General features: G+C 35.6%; 3 protein-coding genes and 1 long non-coding RNA gene across 4 annotated transcripts; 2 read left to right on the plus strand and 2 right to left on the minus strand.

Moving 5' to 3' along the window:
- Positions 1-9528: 9528 nt before the first annotated feature.
- Positions 9529-11714, plus strand: LOC129786074 (uncharacterized). Its single transcript, XM_055820877.1, has 5 exons — positions 9529-9847; positions 9914-10190; positions 10255-10864; positions 10928-10991; positions 11068-11714. The coding sequence occupies exons 1-5, from the start codon at positions 9666-9668 to the stop codon at positions 11390-11392; spliced, it is 1458 nt and encodes a 485-aa protein (XP_055676852.1). The 5' UTR covers positions 9529-9665; the 3' UTR covers positions 11393-11714.
- A 78-nt stretch (positions 11715-11792) lies between these two features.
- Positions 11793-13802, minus strand: LOC129786016 (ATP-dependent RNA helicase abstrakt). Its single transcript, XM_055820775.1, has one exon. It carries the CDS (start codon positions 13707-13709, stop codon positions 11856-11858), a length of 1854 nt encoding a protein of 617 aa, XP_055676750.1. The 5' UTR covers positions 13710-13802; the 3' UTR covers positions 11793-11855.
- A 161-nt stretch (positions 13803-13963) lies between these two features.
- Positions 13964-15711, plus strand: LOC129786081 (beclin 1-associated autophagy-related key regulator). Its single transcript, XM_055820889.1, has 3 exons — positions 13964-14295; positions 14360-15381; positions 15450-15711. The coding sequence occupies exons 1-3, from the start codon at positions 14099-14101 to the stop codon at positions 15623-15625; spliced, it is 1395 nt and encodes a 464-aa protein (XP_055676864.1). The 5' UTR covers positions 13964-14098; the 3' UTR covers positions 15626-15711.
- Positions 15712-17164: 1453 nt separating this feature from the next.
- On the minus strand, positions 17165-17990 carry LOC129786195 (uncharacterized). Its single transcript, XR_008750101.1, has 2 exons — positions 17313-17990; positions 17165-17217 (listed from the first exon to the last, which is right to left on the minus strand). It is a non-coding gene; the product is annotated as an uncharacterized LOC129786195 (long non-coding RNA).
- Between the last annotated feature and the right edge of the window lie 10 nt (positions 17991-18000).

Below are 18000 nucleotides of genomic sequence, written 5' to 3' on the forward strand. Positions count from 1 at the left end.
AGTACAAGTTGAACAACACTTCAGTATCCTCCAAGAATTTTTTTTCTGTAGAAGTACCAGTCATATCTTATCCTGTGGATTCCATTATCATAGAAATGTTTGTAACTTTAGCCTTTTTCGTCTTTTCTTCGTTCCTCAATATCCTCTTTTATGGACACACACAATACAAAAATGAAAAGACAAAATAATAAGTCCCAACAGTTTTTCTTCTCTAAGAGTTGCAGAGGATCTCATCCATGCATGTATACATACATATGTAAATAACCACAAGATTACGTCATAAATGTTGGAAGAATTACGAAAGAAGAAAAGGTAAAATTGAAAATCATCTCTGACCGTAAAAGATATGTCTTATTAGGAGGATAAAATGGGCAGGCAATGCTCACATAAATTGAAAAATTTTTCCCTTGCAGTTGATGTTATGTAACTCTGATAAACATGTAAAGAGGAAAAATTAATATATACAAAATTAAAAACGGTAGGATATATAAAGTTTTTTTCTTACTTATACGTTTAGTTCAAAGCCCGTGATATCCACCCTTCTATTTATATGTAGGCGTACATAATATAAAGTTTTCTATACAATGTTGCGTGTTTCATTGTTTATTTAATTCATTATTAATGCTGATTAGACAAAAATGCCACCAATAGTGAAAAGTTAATTGTCTTAAATTGCTAAACATCGTGATTCTACCTATACATACATAATATGTATGTAGGTATATAAAAATTTTTAATTTTTACAAACATCAGATACATAAATATATGAAGCGAAGTGTAGTGTAGTTGATTATATATATTTAAGCAATAGGTATGTTGCTCCACAATATGTAAATCTGAAGCAATTAACATGTCAACGTTACTATTGTGAAGGAAATGCGCAAAAGACATTTCAAGCAAAGCGAAAATTTTGGTTATAGTGTTTGCTATTTTCATTATAATATTTTCTATATATGATTCTCTACTCCCACGACTCACTTTTCCCAAAGAACTAAGCAGAATATAATACACCAAATTCGCGGTAGACTAAACAGAGAAAATTTACATTTTCAAATTGAATTCCAATTTAATTTGTGATCTTTTTACATTAATTTATTCAGATCTCTAATGGCCCTAGCTATGATGATAAAGTGAGAAACCCCAAGATGCACGAGGGGAGTATGAAAATAAATCTGAATGAATATGAAGGGGACTACAGTTCATTAAGGAATTTACGTAACGAGCTGATGTCATTATGTATATGTATCTCAAACTACCTCCACGTTTTCACTGTGAGGTTCGTGAAAATGAAGAAAGGATGGGTATTTGATGACAATGGAGTAAAGTTAATAATCATTGGGGTCTTTTAAACTGTTAAATAAACATATTAATATTCTTTAAATTACTCACCAATAAATAAAAAAAGGAGAAATATTTTATTTTATTATCCTTCACAAAGTTATGAGAGAAAACGTGATACATTCAAAGGATTTTTTGCAATGAAAAGTTTTCTAGTATAGATATTAACTATTCTCCTTACAGTTTTAGTAGTGTAATTGTTGTTTCTTCTAGGTATTGTTCGCATATACATAACTTTATAAATGAAAGGGTGATTTCAATGTAGGTACATAGGGTACATTGTTTTGATCATTAGATAGAACGACGCTTCTGTGAATATCGGTAGCCCGAGGCATTTTGCAATTCATTTATAGATGTTCTGGGGAATATTGATTCAAATTTACCTGGAAGGTATTTCTTACGTTTGTGCCGAATAAAATTTTCTCCCTCTGTCTTTATCATTTCAAAAGATGTGTCTATATTTCCATAACAAAATAAACACATGTGTGCAAAATAATTTGCATCAATTCTGCAGAGAGTTGGAATTATCTTTTGTTCATTTAATATACATAGTTATATGTATATTCTCGAATAAATCTTATTAACTGAATTTACTTGAAGAGTTTTACAGATTATTATATTCTTTATAAAGATTTCCAAACATATCAGAATCCCAAATTTTCTTTAAGATGTTTACTATATTACATAGGTATTATATTTTCGCTTACACATAAGGTATAAGTTTATATAGATAACCCTTATAGAAGAGAGAAAATGCAATAAAATAGCAATTAATCTTCATTACATAGATTGATGTATCAGCAATAGTAAATAGTACCTATACCATTTTATTTTGCTCTCTTAACATTTTAGTTCATGAATGTCGAGAATAAGAATTATCTATATATTACATATGTAGGATATTAGAATTCCACATTCGAATGCTTTTAAATACTCAATACCTTCGTGCATTTTTCCGTTCACAGCGTTGTCCCATTATTCATCCCTTCATGTCGTCATAAAATACTGTGGTGATTTGGAATTTTAAGCTTTGGTAAAGCTCAAAATCCTTGGGGATTTTAATTCAAGCGGATCAAATTATATGGAGTTATCAGAGAATATTTCTTCCCATTATAAAAAAATAGCGATGATTTTCCTCGCTGTATCTTTTAATTCACCCATATTGATCAAAAGTGGAGAACGCTCTGCTCAACACAACCTTTTATGCAAAGTGGAACTGTGGAAAATGTAGTATATATAAAGTAATATTTATATTTTAATAAATCTGACGTCTAAAATTCATGAGACATTTTATAAAATATTAAGAGAACTTAATTCGTTGTAAGATTGCCCATTTACAGCATTTTTTCTATTAGATACTTTCAACAGTACGTACCGCGACAAGAATTACAGAACATTTCACATCCATATTTACATTATATGGGAATAACATTTTTCAATCAAATCAATAGCTTATCGGTAAATTTAGGTAAATTAATTTAACTGATTTACCACTTTATATGCTATGGAATACAATTATATATGTAATGTAGGTACATAATATACGATACACGGTCAAAGTTAATAAACAGTGAAATCAATCAAATGAATGTCTTTTCTCCACCTTGCATGAGACCTATCGTGTCTCTCATGTGGGGATGAAAACGAAATAGCTACGACTGTACGGGCTGTGCGAAAGAATTCGAGGTAAGAGGTGAGTAAAATGGTTGTATTGAGTATTTAATACATTTAGGTACATACCTATAGTATATTATGAAGTGCGTGTTATTATGTCATTTAATTATGGGGTTGAATGTGATAAAACTCAACATTTCATTCGCTTCCGCAAGAGGTCATTAATCATAATAATATTTGGGCATTGGAGTGTGCCGTGTCTGGTACTTTCCTCCCCCCCCCCCCTCTATTCATATACATATTTAGAGAATATATAGATATAGCACTACATAGAATTTCGTAATGTCTGCTCAATTAGCTAAAAAGTAAAAAAAAACCCAAATTTTTGGTTGAGGATTTTTTTTCTAAAAATTCTGTACCGAACATTTTAATAAATTACAAATCAAATCAAGAGAAATCGAGAAATTATGTCTTATCTTTCAATATAATTCTTTTTTTAATAAATGATTTTTCTAACCTTTTTTAAAGACTGATGGATAAGGATGAGAGAAGAAAAGTATAAGTGTAGCACACAAATTATTATACTCAAGAGAGTTTTTAGGGTTGAGAGCAAGATTAGGCACTGATGTTGTGTGAAAAAGAAATCTAAGCTTTTGTGGTACCTATTCACGAACGCGGCTTATATAACTTTCACAATAAGTTTCTGTATGTAATAACAGCCACTTTGCACCCTTCACATAATATGTATATTTTATTTGATTGATGTCTTGCAAAACGAGCGATAACGTTCTGCTGTGCTTAATTGATTGTTAATTATGAGTTGAGGAAATTTATTTGAGCAAACATCAGCAATTACACACATTATATATTTATTTATACATACATGCAGCATATTTATATGTATTTATTATGAATGAGTACATTAATTGGCGAAACAATATGAACGTTCCACACAGAATTTTCCCTCTCTCTCTCTCTCTCTCTGTGATATGTTCTTTCTGGGAAAGCTCACTCACGTTGTACATAATGTGAAGGGTTACTATATTCAATATGATATTAATCATTCTTAATCACCATAAAATATACTTGTCATTAATTTTTAAAAGACTTGAAAAATGATGAAATTTTAAATGTTATATACGATGCTAAACAGAAGCATAAAATATTAAAATAAATCTCGAATGCTTAAAATCTCAGTCAGTAAAAAAAAATAAATAAGGCGAATCAAACAGACTAAATAATGAGGAAATCGTCGAATGAAAATGTGAAGGAAAAGAAGAAAACATTAATGGTAAAATCCTATAAAGTGATCATTTATTCCCGCCTACCAAAAGAAGGGTATTTTGCGTTGCTATCATAACTTTTCCATTATACCATCACCACTGCTGTCCACTTCTTATGATTTAAAATCATACAGCTCCTGCCACTATATTTTGCTTATTTCCTTCCTTTATATTCAGCCTCTGCCTCACAGTGTTTTCATCTTCCTAAAGAAGTATAGCCCTCCAATCAATTTCAAATGTAACCTTTCTTACAATAAGCTGGCATTATTATATTCTTAAATGGAGCTTTATAAGCCTACACTTTACCACAGAAATAACATCCAAAATCACTCCCTTTCACTAAAGTATCAATCTTATTTTATCCATACATATTATGTAAAAAAAAATCTACCCGTCACATACAATACGTAGGTATTACTCAATTCTCAAACGCAAACACATAATACATTGTATAACTTGATTTATGTACAATATGTAAAAAAAAAATGTTTGTGGAATGGTGCGAAAATATTATAACTTTCCTAATAAATAAATTCTTTTTATGCGAACTGCGAGCATATACCTACCTACCTTCCTATACTAGCTAAAATGTCTCTTCGAGACCACAGCCATCTCACTTTCTGGATGCTATATACATTACATATCTATATATATTTATGTACATACATTGCAAAATAGGAGCGATGGAAATGACACAAAAGTAAAATTGAAAACGTGTGTGCTTCATATTGGTTACTATATAGTATACACCCCCAGCATACCTAAAAGTCTGGTTGAATTTCCTCCATATGTAGGTATGTATTCATTCATAGGAGGATTCCTTCGCAGCCATGAGTGACGTGAAGGATAGGATACATGGCAATGCTTCCAACCCAATTGATACTCTCACTTATGTAGGATGACTTTCATCAAGATTCAATAATTTAATTTTATTTTAACACAATATTGTCATCTTATATCATCTTTCATCATTGATTGTAACCACTGTAACCGATATTTGTTGTACACGTTGTACATTATGCTAAATTTTCAATTTTCAGTTTGGGAAAAAGGATAAGTCGATCATAACGCGTCCAATTATAAGAGTTGGTGTACCTCAACGTGTATAAGTTTGTTTATTCAGTCATTTGATGCAATTACGGGCTATAATTCTTCCTTCAGATGACAGTCCAAGTGTGGTGAAAATTCACGTGGATAAACTTTTAGGAAGGGCTTTCTCACGCAACGAATCACAGCCAACGCGCATGAGTAAGCCTTTCCCCAGAATTTACACGCGTTGGCTGTGATTTGAAAGAATCACAGCTAAATGGAAATTTTTTTGGTTTTCCTTAAAATTTTGTCTTTTCAACCAAAATCAGTTTTTCGCGTTTTCTGGCTCTTCTGTACGTTTTAAAGTGAAAAGAAATGAATTTTGGGATCACTCCCAATTCATTGGAAAAATGGAAAATTTTTTAATTTTCCTTCAAATGTCTTTTCAACCAAAATCAGTTTTTTGCGTTTTCTGGCTCTTCTATACGTTTTAAAGTGAAAAGAATTGAATTTTGGGATCACCGCCAATTCATTGGAAAAATGGAAAATTTTTTAGCTTTCTTTCAAATGTCTAAATAAATAAATAATAAAATAAATTAAATAAAAATTTTTGTAGGATTTAATTTTTATTTTTATGTTATCCTGTTAGCGGCAATGCAAATAGTCGAAAAAATCGTGATTTTGTGGCCAAAATCTACGATTTTATCGGTTATTTGCACTCATGCTAACAGGATATCATAAAAATAAAAATGATAGGGGAGACCGGGGTAAAAATAGTCATTTTGGAATTTTTAAATGCCAATTTCTCCCAAAATATAAATCGGAAAAATCGGAAAAAATTAGGGTGCAAAGCCTTACCAACCTATAATTTTTGACAGTAATTTGGAGGTTATCCGATCAGTACTTTAGGAGTTAAAAATGAAAATAGATTTTTGGCCCATTTCCCAAACTTTTGCGTATTGAGAAAAACGCGTTTTCCGAAGTTTTCCTTCAGCAATTTTCCAATCTGATAATTTTTCTCACTAGCTGGGTTACTACAGAAAACATTGCCAAGGTGTATTCTTCAATAACTTTTAATGATTTTTCTCTACAATTTTTTGAATCAAAACATACCCCTTGGGGTAGATCTAGTCATCCCATGTAAATCATATGGGAGATCGAAATTTTTGGCATATTTTCTATTCATTTGTTGCAAAATGGCGTGTTTGAGAAAATCGCAAAATTCTCTGTTTTAGTGCGTATAAAAGTGAAATTCCTTGTCGCGGATCAAAAGGTGAGAAGTTTAGCTATCAACTACTGTCAATCTCTCAGGTGGAAATTCATTGGAAATGTCGGAAAATTCGACCGACTTTATTTAGCCTACTGGTGACTATATTTACCCGCCGCGTTTAAAAAAAGTCAGAAGCGGAAGGGTTTAGGAAAAGCTCGAAAACTCATATTTCCCGTGGAGATAGAGAAAAGTGGTCTGAGACAAAGTTGTAGGCCAGGAAATTTCCTATAAGAATGACCTATCGAGGAAATTTTCTTGCCCTTGGGGAATCCTGCAGATAAGGATTTATGCAAATTGACTATTTTTACCCCGGTCTCCCCTATCCAATAAAAATTAAATGTCCAATATTTACACGGATTAGGTTAGAAGTCCGTGTAAATATTGGACAACCCAATATCTGAAACATAAAAAAAAGCGCCAAATTCAAAATATCTGAAACATTAAAAAAGCGCCAAATTCAAAATATCTGCAACATGAAAAAAGCGCCAAATTCAAAATATTGGTTTGTCCAATATTTACACCGATTAGGTTAGAAATCCGGATAAATATTAGACAACCCAATATCTGAACCTTTTTTAATTTTTGTAGGATTTTATTTTTATTTTTATGATATCCTGTTAGCATCAATGCAAATAGCCGAAAAAATCGTGATTTTGTGGCCAAAATCTACGATTTTATCGACTATTTGCACTCATGCTAACAGGATATCATAAAAATAAAAATGAAATCCCTTAAAAATTAAATGTCCAATATTTACACAGATTAGGTTAGAAGTCCGTGTAAATATTGGACAACCCAATATCTGAAACATTAAAAAAGCGCCAAATTCAAAATATATGCAACATGAAAAAAGCGCCAAATTCAAAATATTGGTTTGTCCAATATTTACACCGATTAGGTTAGAAATCCGGATAAATATTAGACAACTCAATGTCTGAACCCTTTTTTAATTTTTGTAGGATTTTATTTTTATTTTTATGTTATCCTGTTAGCATCAATGCAAATAGCCGAAAAAATCGTGATTTTGTGGCCAAAATCTACGATTTTATCTGTTATTTGAACTCATGCTAACAGGATATCATAAAAATAAAAATGAAATCCAATAAAAATTAACGGGGAAATCATCTAAACGGATGGAACCCGTAATAAAAAATAAATAAATAAAATAAAAATTAAATGTCCAATATTTACACGTATTAGGTTAGAAGTCCGTGTAAATATTGGACAACCCAATATCTGAAACATTATAAAAGCGAAACATTCAAAAATATTGGGTTGTCCAATATTTACACCGATTAGGTTAGAAATCCGGATAAATATTAGACAACTCAATATCTGAACCCTTTTTTAATTTTTGTAGGATTTTATTTTTATTTTTATGTTATCCTGTTAGCATCAATGCAAATAGCCGAAAAAATCGTGATTTTGTGGCCAAAATCTGCTATTTTATCTGTTATTTGAACTCATGCTAACAGGATATCATAAAAATAAAAATAAAATCCATTAAAAATTAAATGTCCAATATTTACACGTATTAGGTTAGAAGTCCGTGTAAATATTGGACAACCCAATATCTGAAACATTAAAAAAGCGCCAAATTCAAAAATATTGGGTTGTCCAATATTTACACGGATTAGGTTAGAAATCCGGATAAATATTAGACAACTCAATATCTGAACCCTTTTTTAATTTTTGTAGGATTTTATTTTTATTTTTATGTTATCCTGTTAGCATCAATGCAAATAGCCGAAAAAATCGTGATTTTGTGGCCAAAATCTACGATTTTATCTGTTATTTGAACTCATGCTAACAGGATATCATAAAAATAAAAATAAAATCCATTAAAAATTAAATGTCCAATATTTACACGGATTAGGTTAGAAGTCCGTGTAAATATTGGACAACCCAATATCTGAAACATTAAAAAAGCGCTAAATTCAAAAATATTGGGTTGTCCAATATTTACACGGATTAGGTTAGAAATACGTGTAAATGTTGGACAACCCAATATCTGAAACATTAAAAAAGCGCCAAATTCAAAATATCTGCAACATGAAAAAAGCGCCAAATTCAAAGTATTGGGTTGTCATGTTTCATGTTTTATTTTTCACGCAACTTAGCCGAGACACAAACATTTTCGGCTACATTTCGGCCTACTTCATCCGAATTCTATTATTGCCGTTCTCGAAAAATTTTCGTTTAACACTTAGAGGATTTATGTGGACACCGTGTCCATTTCGAGTTTTTAAATCGTCATAGATTAAAATGTATTGAACCTATCGTGATAAATGCCACGTCTATGTGTAGGGAATTTCAATTACTTTAAGTTAGGCTAAAGAAAATCCGGAAAATATTTTGCTTTTTAAAAGATAATTAAGATCAAAGTCGAAAATATACGCGGAGGATGAAAATGGTCACCGTGACCAACGGTTTTTTTTCGAAAAAAATCGACGCGCCCGAAGATTATGAACCATACTCCTGTGTTAAAAGATAGGAATATGGTTCATAATCTTCGGGCACGTCGAAATACTCTTTTGAACAATTGTCAAAGTGTTGTTTACTTTTTTTTTTACATAAAAACTTCGGAAAATTCAATACTTAAAATAAGCAAATACAAGGATTAATCTAAAAAAAACCCTTTAGGTAGCCTCCATAAATTGTTTTCTTTTGAGATTGATAAGTGGTTTCAGCGCACCCATAAAAACCAATATTTCAGATTGTCTATCGTTTCAATCTTCCATTATAATATTTTTTTATCCAAAATTTGCGCGAAGCGCAATAAATCCCCCCATTAATTGAATAAAATATGCACGCATAGTTATTTTGCAAATGCAATCTTCCATATTTCCTTGAAATATTTGAAAAAAAAAACCGTTGGTCATTCTGTCCAATTTCATCCTCCGCGTAAGTGAAAATTGCCCGGTCCTCCGAGTGTTAATTATAATTTTTCGATTTTTTTTAAAATTAAAATCGTCAATTAAATCAGCTTGTATCGCAGTTGTTTTGATACATACAACACAGGCTGACTTGTAGTGCTATTATGTGCTGTCAATTTTTCTCTGAACTCGGGAAAAGAAAACTTGATAAAATAAACGCAAAATTGCATGAAAAACTAGGGATAAATAGAAGATATGGAACAACAGGAAGCATCGAGCTCGAGGAAGCGTCGCCCGGACAAGGATTTGGCCCCGTATGAGCCCCAGGCGAAGGTTTTCCAAGCAGAGCACATTTTCAACATTAGCCACTTTAGCGATGAAATTCTCCTGGAGATCCTGAAGCACCTGGACAGCGAATCCATCTATAGCTTTGGCTGGTGAGTTGAGCAACACAATCTGTAGAATTTGTGTTTGTTTTTACAATTGAACTTTTGCTGTTTCAGCACTTGCACAAGGTTCAAGGACCTCACAAAAGATAAGCAACTGTGGCAGGTGTTTGATTTTGATGCCATACCACTGTCTGGTATTGAAATCCTCCGCAGGATGAGATACATAAACTGCGAGACGAGAGTCTTTCGCATAAGAGGACTTCAGGGAACATATCCGGCTAGCAATTGGAGGAATGCTACAATCACAGAGCTCATGTTAACAATGTTGACTGATATGTGTCCTAAACTCGAGGAATTCTCCCTGACGCATGGATTTCTGAATACTTCCAAGGTAGGGATTTACTTTTAAAGGCATTTGAAGGATTTCTTACAGTTTTGTTTTCTTTTATCCCCAGATCAACATTCTGAAATTCCCAAAGACACTGAAAACGGTGACCTTCCGCAGTTGTTCCGTGTCTTTCCCCCCGCGGCAGCATCCATTCTTCAGCAAAATCGATCAGCACTTGGAGCAATTGCAGAAACTTGCCCTGGAATTCTGCGACTGGTTCGAAACACACGATCTTATTCTCTTTTCCAAAATCCCAAATCTCCAGGATTTGAGCTTGAGGGGCTGTGGATCTCTGAAAGACTGCGTTCCCTACGGGAGTCTGGCTTCGCGATTTGGCTTCAAGAAACTCGAGAGACTCGATGTTCGCGAAACACCCATATCGGATAGCGACATTCAGTGCTTCAATGTCACAACAACACTGAAAGAACTTCTCCTTGAGCGCCCCACGCGCCAATCTCTCATGGAGTCCACGCAGGCACCACCCATGGCGGTGGCAGAGGATGAGAGTCTCGATGGGGCCGGCAGTAGCACCAGCAGGCCTGGAATGTCCCTCGCGACAGATATAATGGTGCCCAGACTTCGGAGACGCTTCACAAACATTCCAGGTGGTGGTGGGGAAATACGCGTGGAAGCACTTCAAACTCCGGGAAGACCACAGCCTCCCATCCAAAATTACGGTGAAGAATTTTTACATTTTCCTTTTATATTGTTTTTTCCTAATTATTTTAACTGTAATTTAGGGCCAATAATTATCCTGCCAGGGTTCCTGAGTGATCAAATATCTGCAAATGTGCCCAACGGGGGGTAAGGTTTTGATTTTCAACTACTAATGGAGTTTCCCTTTAGAGATACTAAAGATTCTTTTAACTTTTCATTGCAGAAATAATCCCATTCTCGTAGCTTCCATAACTGATCGCGGAATTTGTGGCTTTGGACTCTCACGGAATCCTGTTCTGGAAGGTGTTGTGTGGATCCGGGCAGAATGGCGAAATCCCAATACCTACATTGAACGTCTCGTAATTAGATTTTATAAATTTGTAACAGATGCCACCCTCCGACATTTGGCCACATGTTCGCCAAGATTAAAGTATCTGGACATCACGGGAACGGGCATCACACCTCAAGGTATTGACGAATTCAAATTCCTAAAGCCCGAATGTACAGTCGTTGCAGAACATCTACCAGCATCACAATTCCTCAAATGATGAACTACGTCTCTATTTGGAGATATTTTAAATTTCACTAAATTTTAGTAATTTAAAAGGAAAAAAAAACTTCTTGAATATAATTGAAACTATATAGAACTAGAAATAATAAGAGAATTTTGTGCTGTTTGTCAAATTTATGCTTTATTATTGTGAATATTGGTCGTTTGTAGAATATAAATCGGATTTTATGTAACAATTACAACCTATATACTATCTTAATATGTAATTAAATAGCATGAATATTTAGGATAATATGTATAAGTAAAATCAATCATCATATATACGGAGGAAGCAATAAAAAAACGCAGATGAATTATAATTAAATGTTTCTCTTTTTGTAAATTCCACCAAGTATTCTATTTTATTCTCTTTTTTTTAAGAAAATAATATTCTCATGTAAAGCTTTTAAATAAATTTTATTTTAATTTGGTAAAATTTTAAAATAATAAAAATAAATAAATTAATAATCAGCCGCAGTGTTGGACAAGTAGTCCCGTCGTCCAATATTGGATGCTTGTTTGCTCTGGACAGCCTCCAATTTGAGACATTCAGTGATCCTGTGACCCAAACCACCGCAGTAGCTGCATCCCTGTGAATCACCCAAATCGAGGTACTTCTCGGATTCGGAGCAGAGTTCCGCGAGGAAGGGTGGAACCTTCTGTTTTGCCTCAATCAGCAGATGCTTCAAATCAAGCAGAACCGATTGATCGGTAGATTTGTTGATGAACGTCGTGGCTAGACCTTTGGTGCCTTCCGATCGACCCGTACGTCCAATGCGATGAACATAATTCTCCACATCGTCAGGCATATCGTAGTTAATGACGTGCTGGACATTGGAGAAATCAAGACCCTTGGAAGCCACGTCAGTTGCAACGAGGACATCCTTTTCTTGCTTCCGGAATCCCTCAACAGCCCGCGATCGTTCCTCTTGATCTTTCCCACCGTGAATTGCCACAGCTTCCACGCCCTTCAGCAAAAGGTACTCATGAATTGCATCCACATCCTGCTTCTTCTCAGCAAAAATCAACACAGGTGGAGCCGTTTTCTGGAGGCAATCCAGCAAGTACACAATCTTCGCTTCCTGCTTCACGTACTCCACTTCCTGCGTCACATTCATCGACGCTGCACCTGCACGTCCCACATTAATCGTTACAGGTTTCACCAGAGCTGATCGTGCGAAATTCTGAATCTTCTTCGGCATAGTGGCCGAGAAGAGAAGTGTCTGACGTTGTCCCTTGAAGAAGGAGAAAATTGTGCGTACATCCTCCTCGAAGCCCATGTCAATCATTCTGTCTGCTTCATCCATTACGAGGTATCTGCACCAATCCAACGTGACAATTTTCTTATCCAGCATATCCATTAGTCGTCCGGGAGTGGCTACCATTATGTGAACACCACGCTGAATGACGTCAATTGCTTCACTAACAGGAGTACCTCCGATGGCGATACAGGTGCGTATCTGGGGCATTCCACTGGTCATCAGGTGATTACAGAAGTACTGGATTATGTCGTGTGTTTGCTTAGCCAATTCCCGCGATGGACAAATGATCAATCCGTAGGGACCTTCATTGCGTATGAATGGTAAACGAACTTCCTGCTCCAGGCAGAACATTATGATGGGCAGTACAAAGACCAATGTTTTTCCAGATCCTGTGAATGCTATCCCAATGAGATCTCGCCCCGATAGCACAGTTGGTAATCCCTGCACTTGAATCGGCGTCGGTCGTCTGATTCCCTTCTTCTGAAGACCCACAAGGACCCCTTTAGGGAATTTCATGTCCCGAAAAGACGCTATCGGAGGTGGTAGGGATTCCCCTTCGACGAGAATCCGTAACTTTTGCCGCAGAGCCGCATGTCGCGTTTCCGGACGACTTAAAACAAACGCAGGAGGTTTCCAGCTTGTCTGAATAGGGTCCTCATACTGTATACCCTTTGCCAATTCCGCCACACCCATCAGGGCCTTCTTTTCCGCCACACTCTCGAGAATCTTCTCCTCCTCCTTCAATTGCTTCTCCACTGCACTCACTTTTTTCGCTTCAGCAATCTTCTTCAGTTCCGTGTGCTGATCGAGGAGACTTATATTGAACTTCCTGCCCCACACTTCCTCACTCTCCTCGTCGTGTTCGTTCTCGCTGGAGGATTTATTCGCCGAGGATGCTTCCGTCGTCAGCTGGACGATCCTTCCGAGTTTCATGAGTTGTTCTTTCCTCCGTTTCTTCACCGGAACGTACGGTACGTAGTTTGAATCGTCCTCTCCATCACTCTCGCTTTCCTCTTCCCTTCGATAGTAGCGTTTTACAGGAGGTTTTTCCATTTTTTTCACCACAAAAAGCCAAAAAACAAAAAATATTTTTTTATGTTTGCAAAAATACGTCCTTTTGACGTTTTGTCGGTTGGTCAACTAAATTAGTTTCTATCGCAACCTGGTATTTATACGACACCATGCTGACAGAGCTAACGAGGTGCGAGCGAGAGAGAACGAGAAAAGAGCGAAATGCACTGCTGCCCCTGATGCCCTGAATATAGACGCGTATCATTTGCTTGTCAAAATGACATTCATCCAAAAAAAGATGTAAATGTCATTTTAAACGTCAAACAGCTGTCTAGCAAAATATTAAAATAATTAAAATTAAAAAATTGTTTTTGTGTTAAAAAAAAACTAATTGTACATAATTCCTCGCTTTCCCGTGTGCACAATGTACAATGGCAGGGAGTAATAATTCCGACGACAGCAACCGTGCGCCAGAAAACTTTCATTTGTCCTCATCCAACGAGGGAACGGAAAGCTTGGGTCAATCCGCAAAGTGTCCATTGTGTCTGAACCAAGCCAGGGCGTTCTACTGCTGCGACTGTCTCACAAATGGGGACTTCCACTCCAAGAAGAATTGGTCCAATGAAAGGTAAAAATGCTTCCTGTTCTGGATTTTCTAACAAAATGTTTTCAATAATATGTTTTCCTGACAGGTTTGCAGAAAAAAAGATCCACTGGCTAAATCAACAATCCAATTCCAAGACGATGGAGATTAAGTGTGGCCATCTGATGCAGAAGCATAGCCGCGCTGAAGGTCTCCGGACACGGATAAAGTTAAAGGAGCAGCGAGTGACGCTGCTGAAGAAGCAAATTGCGGATATCCGGAGTCGCATGGAGAGTGGCCAGAAGGAATTGACTGCTCTTAATCAGAGGAACAAGGAACTGCAGCGCACACTGCCGAGATATGGGTACAAAGTGCGCGAGCTGGATGACTATGTGACGAACAAGCTCAGCGCACTGGACAAGCATTGGGCTGATCACATAGCTGTCCGGACGGAGCTGAAGAAGCTAATACGGAGCAGCATTAGTCGCCTCATTCACTACATCTTCCCCATAGAGCGATCTGTGAGGGAAAGTGCTAGTGGGCAGAGTACAGCGAAAGAACTTGCGGATGCAACGCACACAGCCTACATACGGGGACAGTGGGTACTGCAGGACAGCTTAGGAGAGGTTCAGCACACAATAGTTGCTCCGTACCTTCCTGGAAATGGTGATTACTCCGCCTACTGCGACTGGGTGGCAACACACAAAGACGGTGTACCGGCAAATACGAGTGACAAAGACACCACAATTGACCATAATCCTGCTTTTAGGATTAGTGCTGCTCTCACGTACACGGCACAACTTGTGCAGGTGCTCAGCTACTACCTGGACGTAACGTTGCCCTTCAAAATGAGCTACAGCGATTTCTGCAGCAGCTACATGAACGAAAGCAGCTTCAATAGGCGCGTTGCACGGCTCAATGCAAACATCTTTTTCCTCTGCTACGCACAACGTGTGCGACTTTCTGACCTCAATCCCATGCACACCATTGAGAACATTCAAACGCTTTTGCAGCTTGAGCACAGCGATCTAGGGTGGATGGGACACATGGAGCCCACAAATACACCAACTAAATCCGTGGAGTCCCTACTAAAGATCGGGCTAGAGTGTGGCAATGATTCGGAATCCGAAGGTAAAGCAAATTAAAAAATTTTTTTTTTTCATTCAAAAAATAAAAATTCTCATGATTTTCCATTGCAGATGAAAATAGTTTTCCATACGAATGGGAGGCAGTTCCGCACCTTTCGCCATTGGATGTGGCATCACCCACACCATCTGTGCCCACTGCCCAGAATCCCCTTCAGACTGCCAGCTTGGTGACTAGTGCAGCTGCCTCAATTGCATCCATTTGGCGAGGATGGACAGCGCAAAAGTGAAATTTAATTAGCAATCTACATCACTTTAGACATTTTTGTGACATCATTTTAATTTCAAATAAATCTTTCTTTGATTAAATTACTAATTGAATGTTTTTTTTTTAAATTTTTAACAGCAAGAGCTTTTTTACGTTAGAATTAAGCTTTGACTCAGAAGAATAAAGTTCGCAGGATTAAAATAAGACGCCGATGTTTATTCTTAGTCTCTCGAAATTGTAGTTTGTACAATAAATTAATTATTAATTCACCAATAAAAGTGATTAGCTAAGAATAAAGAAACGAGCGAGCAAACTAACGATCAAAATTTTAAGTGGTCTTATTTTAGGATTAAGAAACTTTTAAAATTCTCAAAAGTTTTTTTTTTTGTTAAGAAAAAAATTATGCTAGAGCCTTAGAAAAGAAAGCACTTTTTTGAAAAACCCTGTTGACGCTCTATCTCTGCTCTAACTCAAACCATCTAATAAATAAGATAAAATCAAGCAAAAGGACAAGAAACTGGACAGGTGGCTTTATGATTTATATAAACTTATATTTTACCAATCAATTAGTATCTCTACTTCATTCATAAAGGTACATTTTCTTCAATAGGTATTTCTTCTGATATATGTTGATTCGTCCAAATTACATACTCTTCAGATTACATTTACTTGTTTTTTTTTCTTTTACCTTTAATTCCTCACTTTACTACCTTTTCGGGACATTTTTCTTCGCTTGCAAAAAAACATTTTGAACCAATTTTTTTATTGGCATTGGACACAAGATTCATTTTACTTTGTTTGGATAGAAAATTAAGAAAATGGAATTCAAAAAAGAAAAGAATTTATGTTGTCTACATAAAGTTCACATACATTTTTAATGATTTTTTTTAATATGAGCAACGTATGTACCTAAAATACAAATGTATGTATTTATAATTAAGAAAGAAAACAAAAATGTTGTAGAAAAATACGATGGAACTTAAGGTGATTCATACAGAGAATGAGGCTTCATCGGCTTTCTATGCATAAATCGTATTACATATTATTGCATTACAATATATTGTGGTAAGATACAATATTTTGTAAGTAATATTGTAGAAAAAAAATTAGCCCACACATCTCATTCTTTTATATTACTCACAATAAAAAGGACAATTTCTATACGCAAAGGTACTTGTTTCTGGGACAATATTACAGCACCAATATACAATAATTTTCATTCATTATGATTTCTTTTTTTTCTAACTGTTCACTTCTTATTCTCGCTCTTTCTTCTCGTACAAAAAAGATCCACCTTGATATTTTTTTTTAGACTCCTTACCACGTTTTATCGTTTGAAATTTTAGAAGCTACAATGCAATGAATGTATTTATGAAAAAAAAAGTAAAGATCGTCTGTCAGAGAAAGTTTTGTGTGAGAAATTAAGAAAAAAATGGAAATGGAAAGGAAAATAGAGAAAAACGAAATGGACTCATTTTTGTAGAATATTTCACGACTGTTGTAATTTGTTGAATTTTTTCAATCGGTGTACGCAGTCAGAAAAAGGAAAGAAAAAACAGCATTTATGCTATCCAGCGACGCGTTTCGCCAAATGTTTATTGGCTTCTTCAGGCTCTATTACATGGAAAAGAAATGATTTGGGCGTTACAAAATTTCTGTTCGCGGGAAAAAAAAAATTCTACAAAATTTTTCTTTTTAAAGCAACTTACATCAGCATGGGGCTGTTTTTTTGTCAAAAAACTGTAGGAAATAAATTTCCCACCTCAGAAAGGGACACATCACAATAAAAATTAGAAAATTTCATGCAAAATTACATAGAGCAAGATAAAAAACGACTAAACACTGTGCTGGCATCCAAATCACTAAGGATGAAGACGACACAAAGAGAGTGCAAGAGTCGCTGATGGTTTGTGTGTGTGCAATGTCCGATGGTTGTGAAGATTTTTTGCTGCAGTGTGTCATGCAGCTGATCGGCAAGCCAACCAAATTTCCAATGGAAGCGGTACTTGTCAGTGTGTGGGCAAGAAACCAGTCCCGTGGGAAAAAACCTTCTTTCCCCAATGATGCAAGTCATCCCGCGCAGAAAAGACATGAATTTCTTTAAAGCATAAATCCTTAACCAGGAAAAAGCCCAAAAATGTGTGTAGATCCAATTCATTCGGTGGGGATGGCGGAAATGTGATGAGGAGAAAGGATGATTGAGGAGAAAATAACCGAAAAAGGTGTTGATGTAGAATATTTCACGACTGTTGTAATTTGTTGAATTTTTTCAATCGGTGTACGCAGTCAGAAAAAGGAAAGAAAAAACAGCATTTATGCTATCCAGCGACGCGTTTCGCCAAATGTTTATTGGCTTCTTCAGGCTCTATTACATGGAAAAGAAATGATTTGGGCGTT

This window comes from Lutzomyia longipalpis, chromosome 1 (assembly GCF_024334085.1).
Source record: "Lutzomyia longipalpis isolate SR_M1_2022 chromosome 1, ASM2433408v1".
NCBI lineage: Eukaryota > Metazoa > Arthropoda > Insecta > Diptera > Psychodidae > Lutzomyia > Lutzomyia longipalpis.

What these genes read in the sequence shown, in the direction of transcription:
- LOC129786074 (XM_055820877.1), top strand. Translation starts at nt 9,666, where the DNA reads ATGGAACAACAGGAAGCATCGAGCTCGAGGAAGCGTCGCCCGGACAAG. An exon ending in TCCATCTATAGCTTTGGCTG is followed by an intron (nt 9,848 to 9,913) that starts GTGAGTTGAGCA and finishes TTGCTGTTTCAG; the next exon opens with CACTTGCACAAGGTTCAAGG. An exon ending in GCCTCCCATCCAAAATTACG is followed by an intron (nt 10,865 to 10,927) that starts GTGAAGAATTTT and finishes ACTGTAATTTAG; the next exon opens with GGCCAATAATTATCCTGCCA.
- LOC129786016 (XM_055820775.1), bottom strand. Translation starts at nt 13,709, where the DNA reads ATGGAAAAACCTCCTGTAAAACGCTACTATCGAAGGGAAGAGGAAAGC.
- LOC129786081 (XM_055820889.1), top strand. Translation starts at nt 14,099, where the DNA reads ATGGCAGGGAGTAATAATTCCGACGACAGCAACCGTGCGCCAGAAAAC. An exon ending in AAGAATTGGTCCAATGAAAG is followed by an intron (nt 14,296 to 14,359) that starts GTAAAAATGCTT and finishes TTTTCCTGACAG; the next exon opens with GTTTGCAGAAAAAAAGATCC. An exon ending in CAATGATTCGGAATCCGAAG is followed by an intron (nt 15,382 to 15,449) that starts GTAAAGCAAATT and finishes TTTCCATTGCAG; the next exon opens with ATGAAAATAGTTTTCCATAC.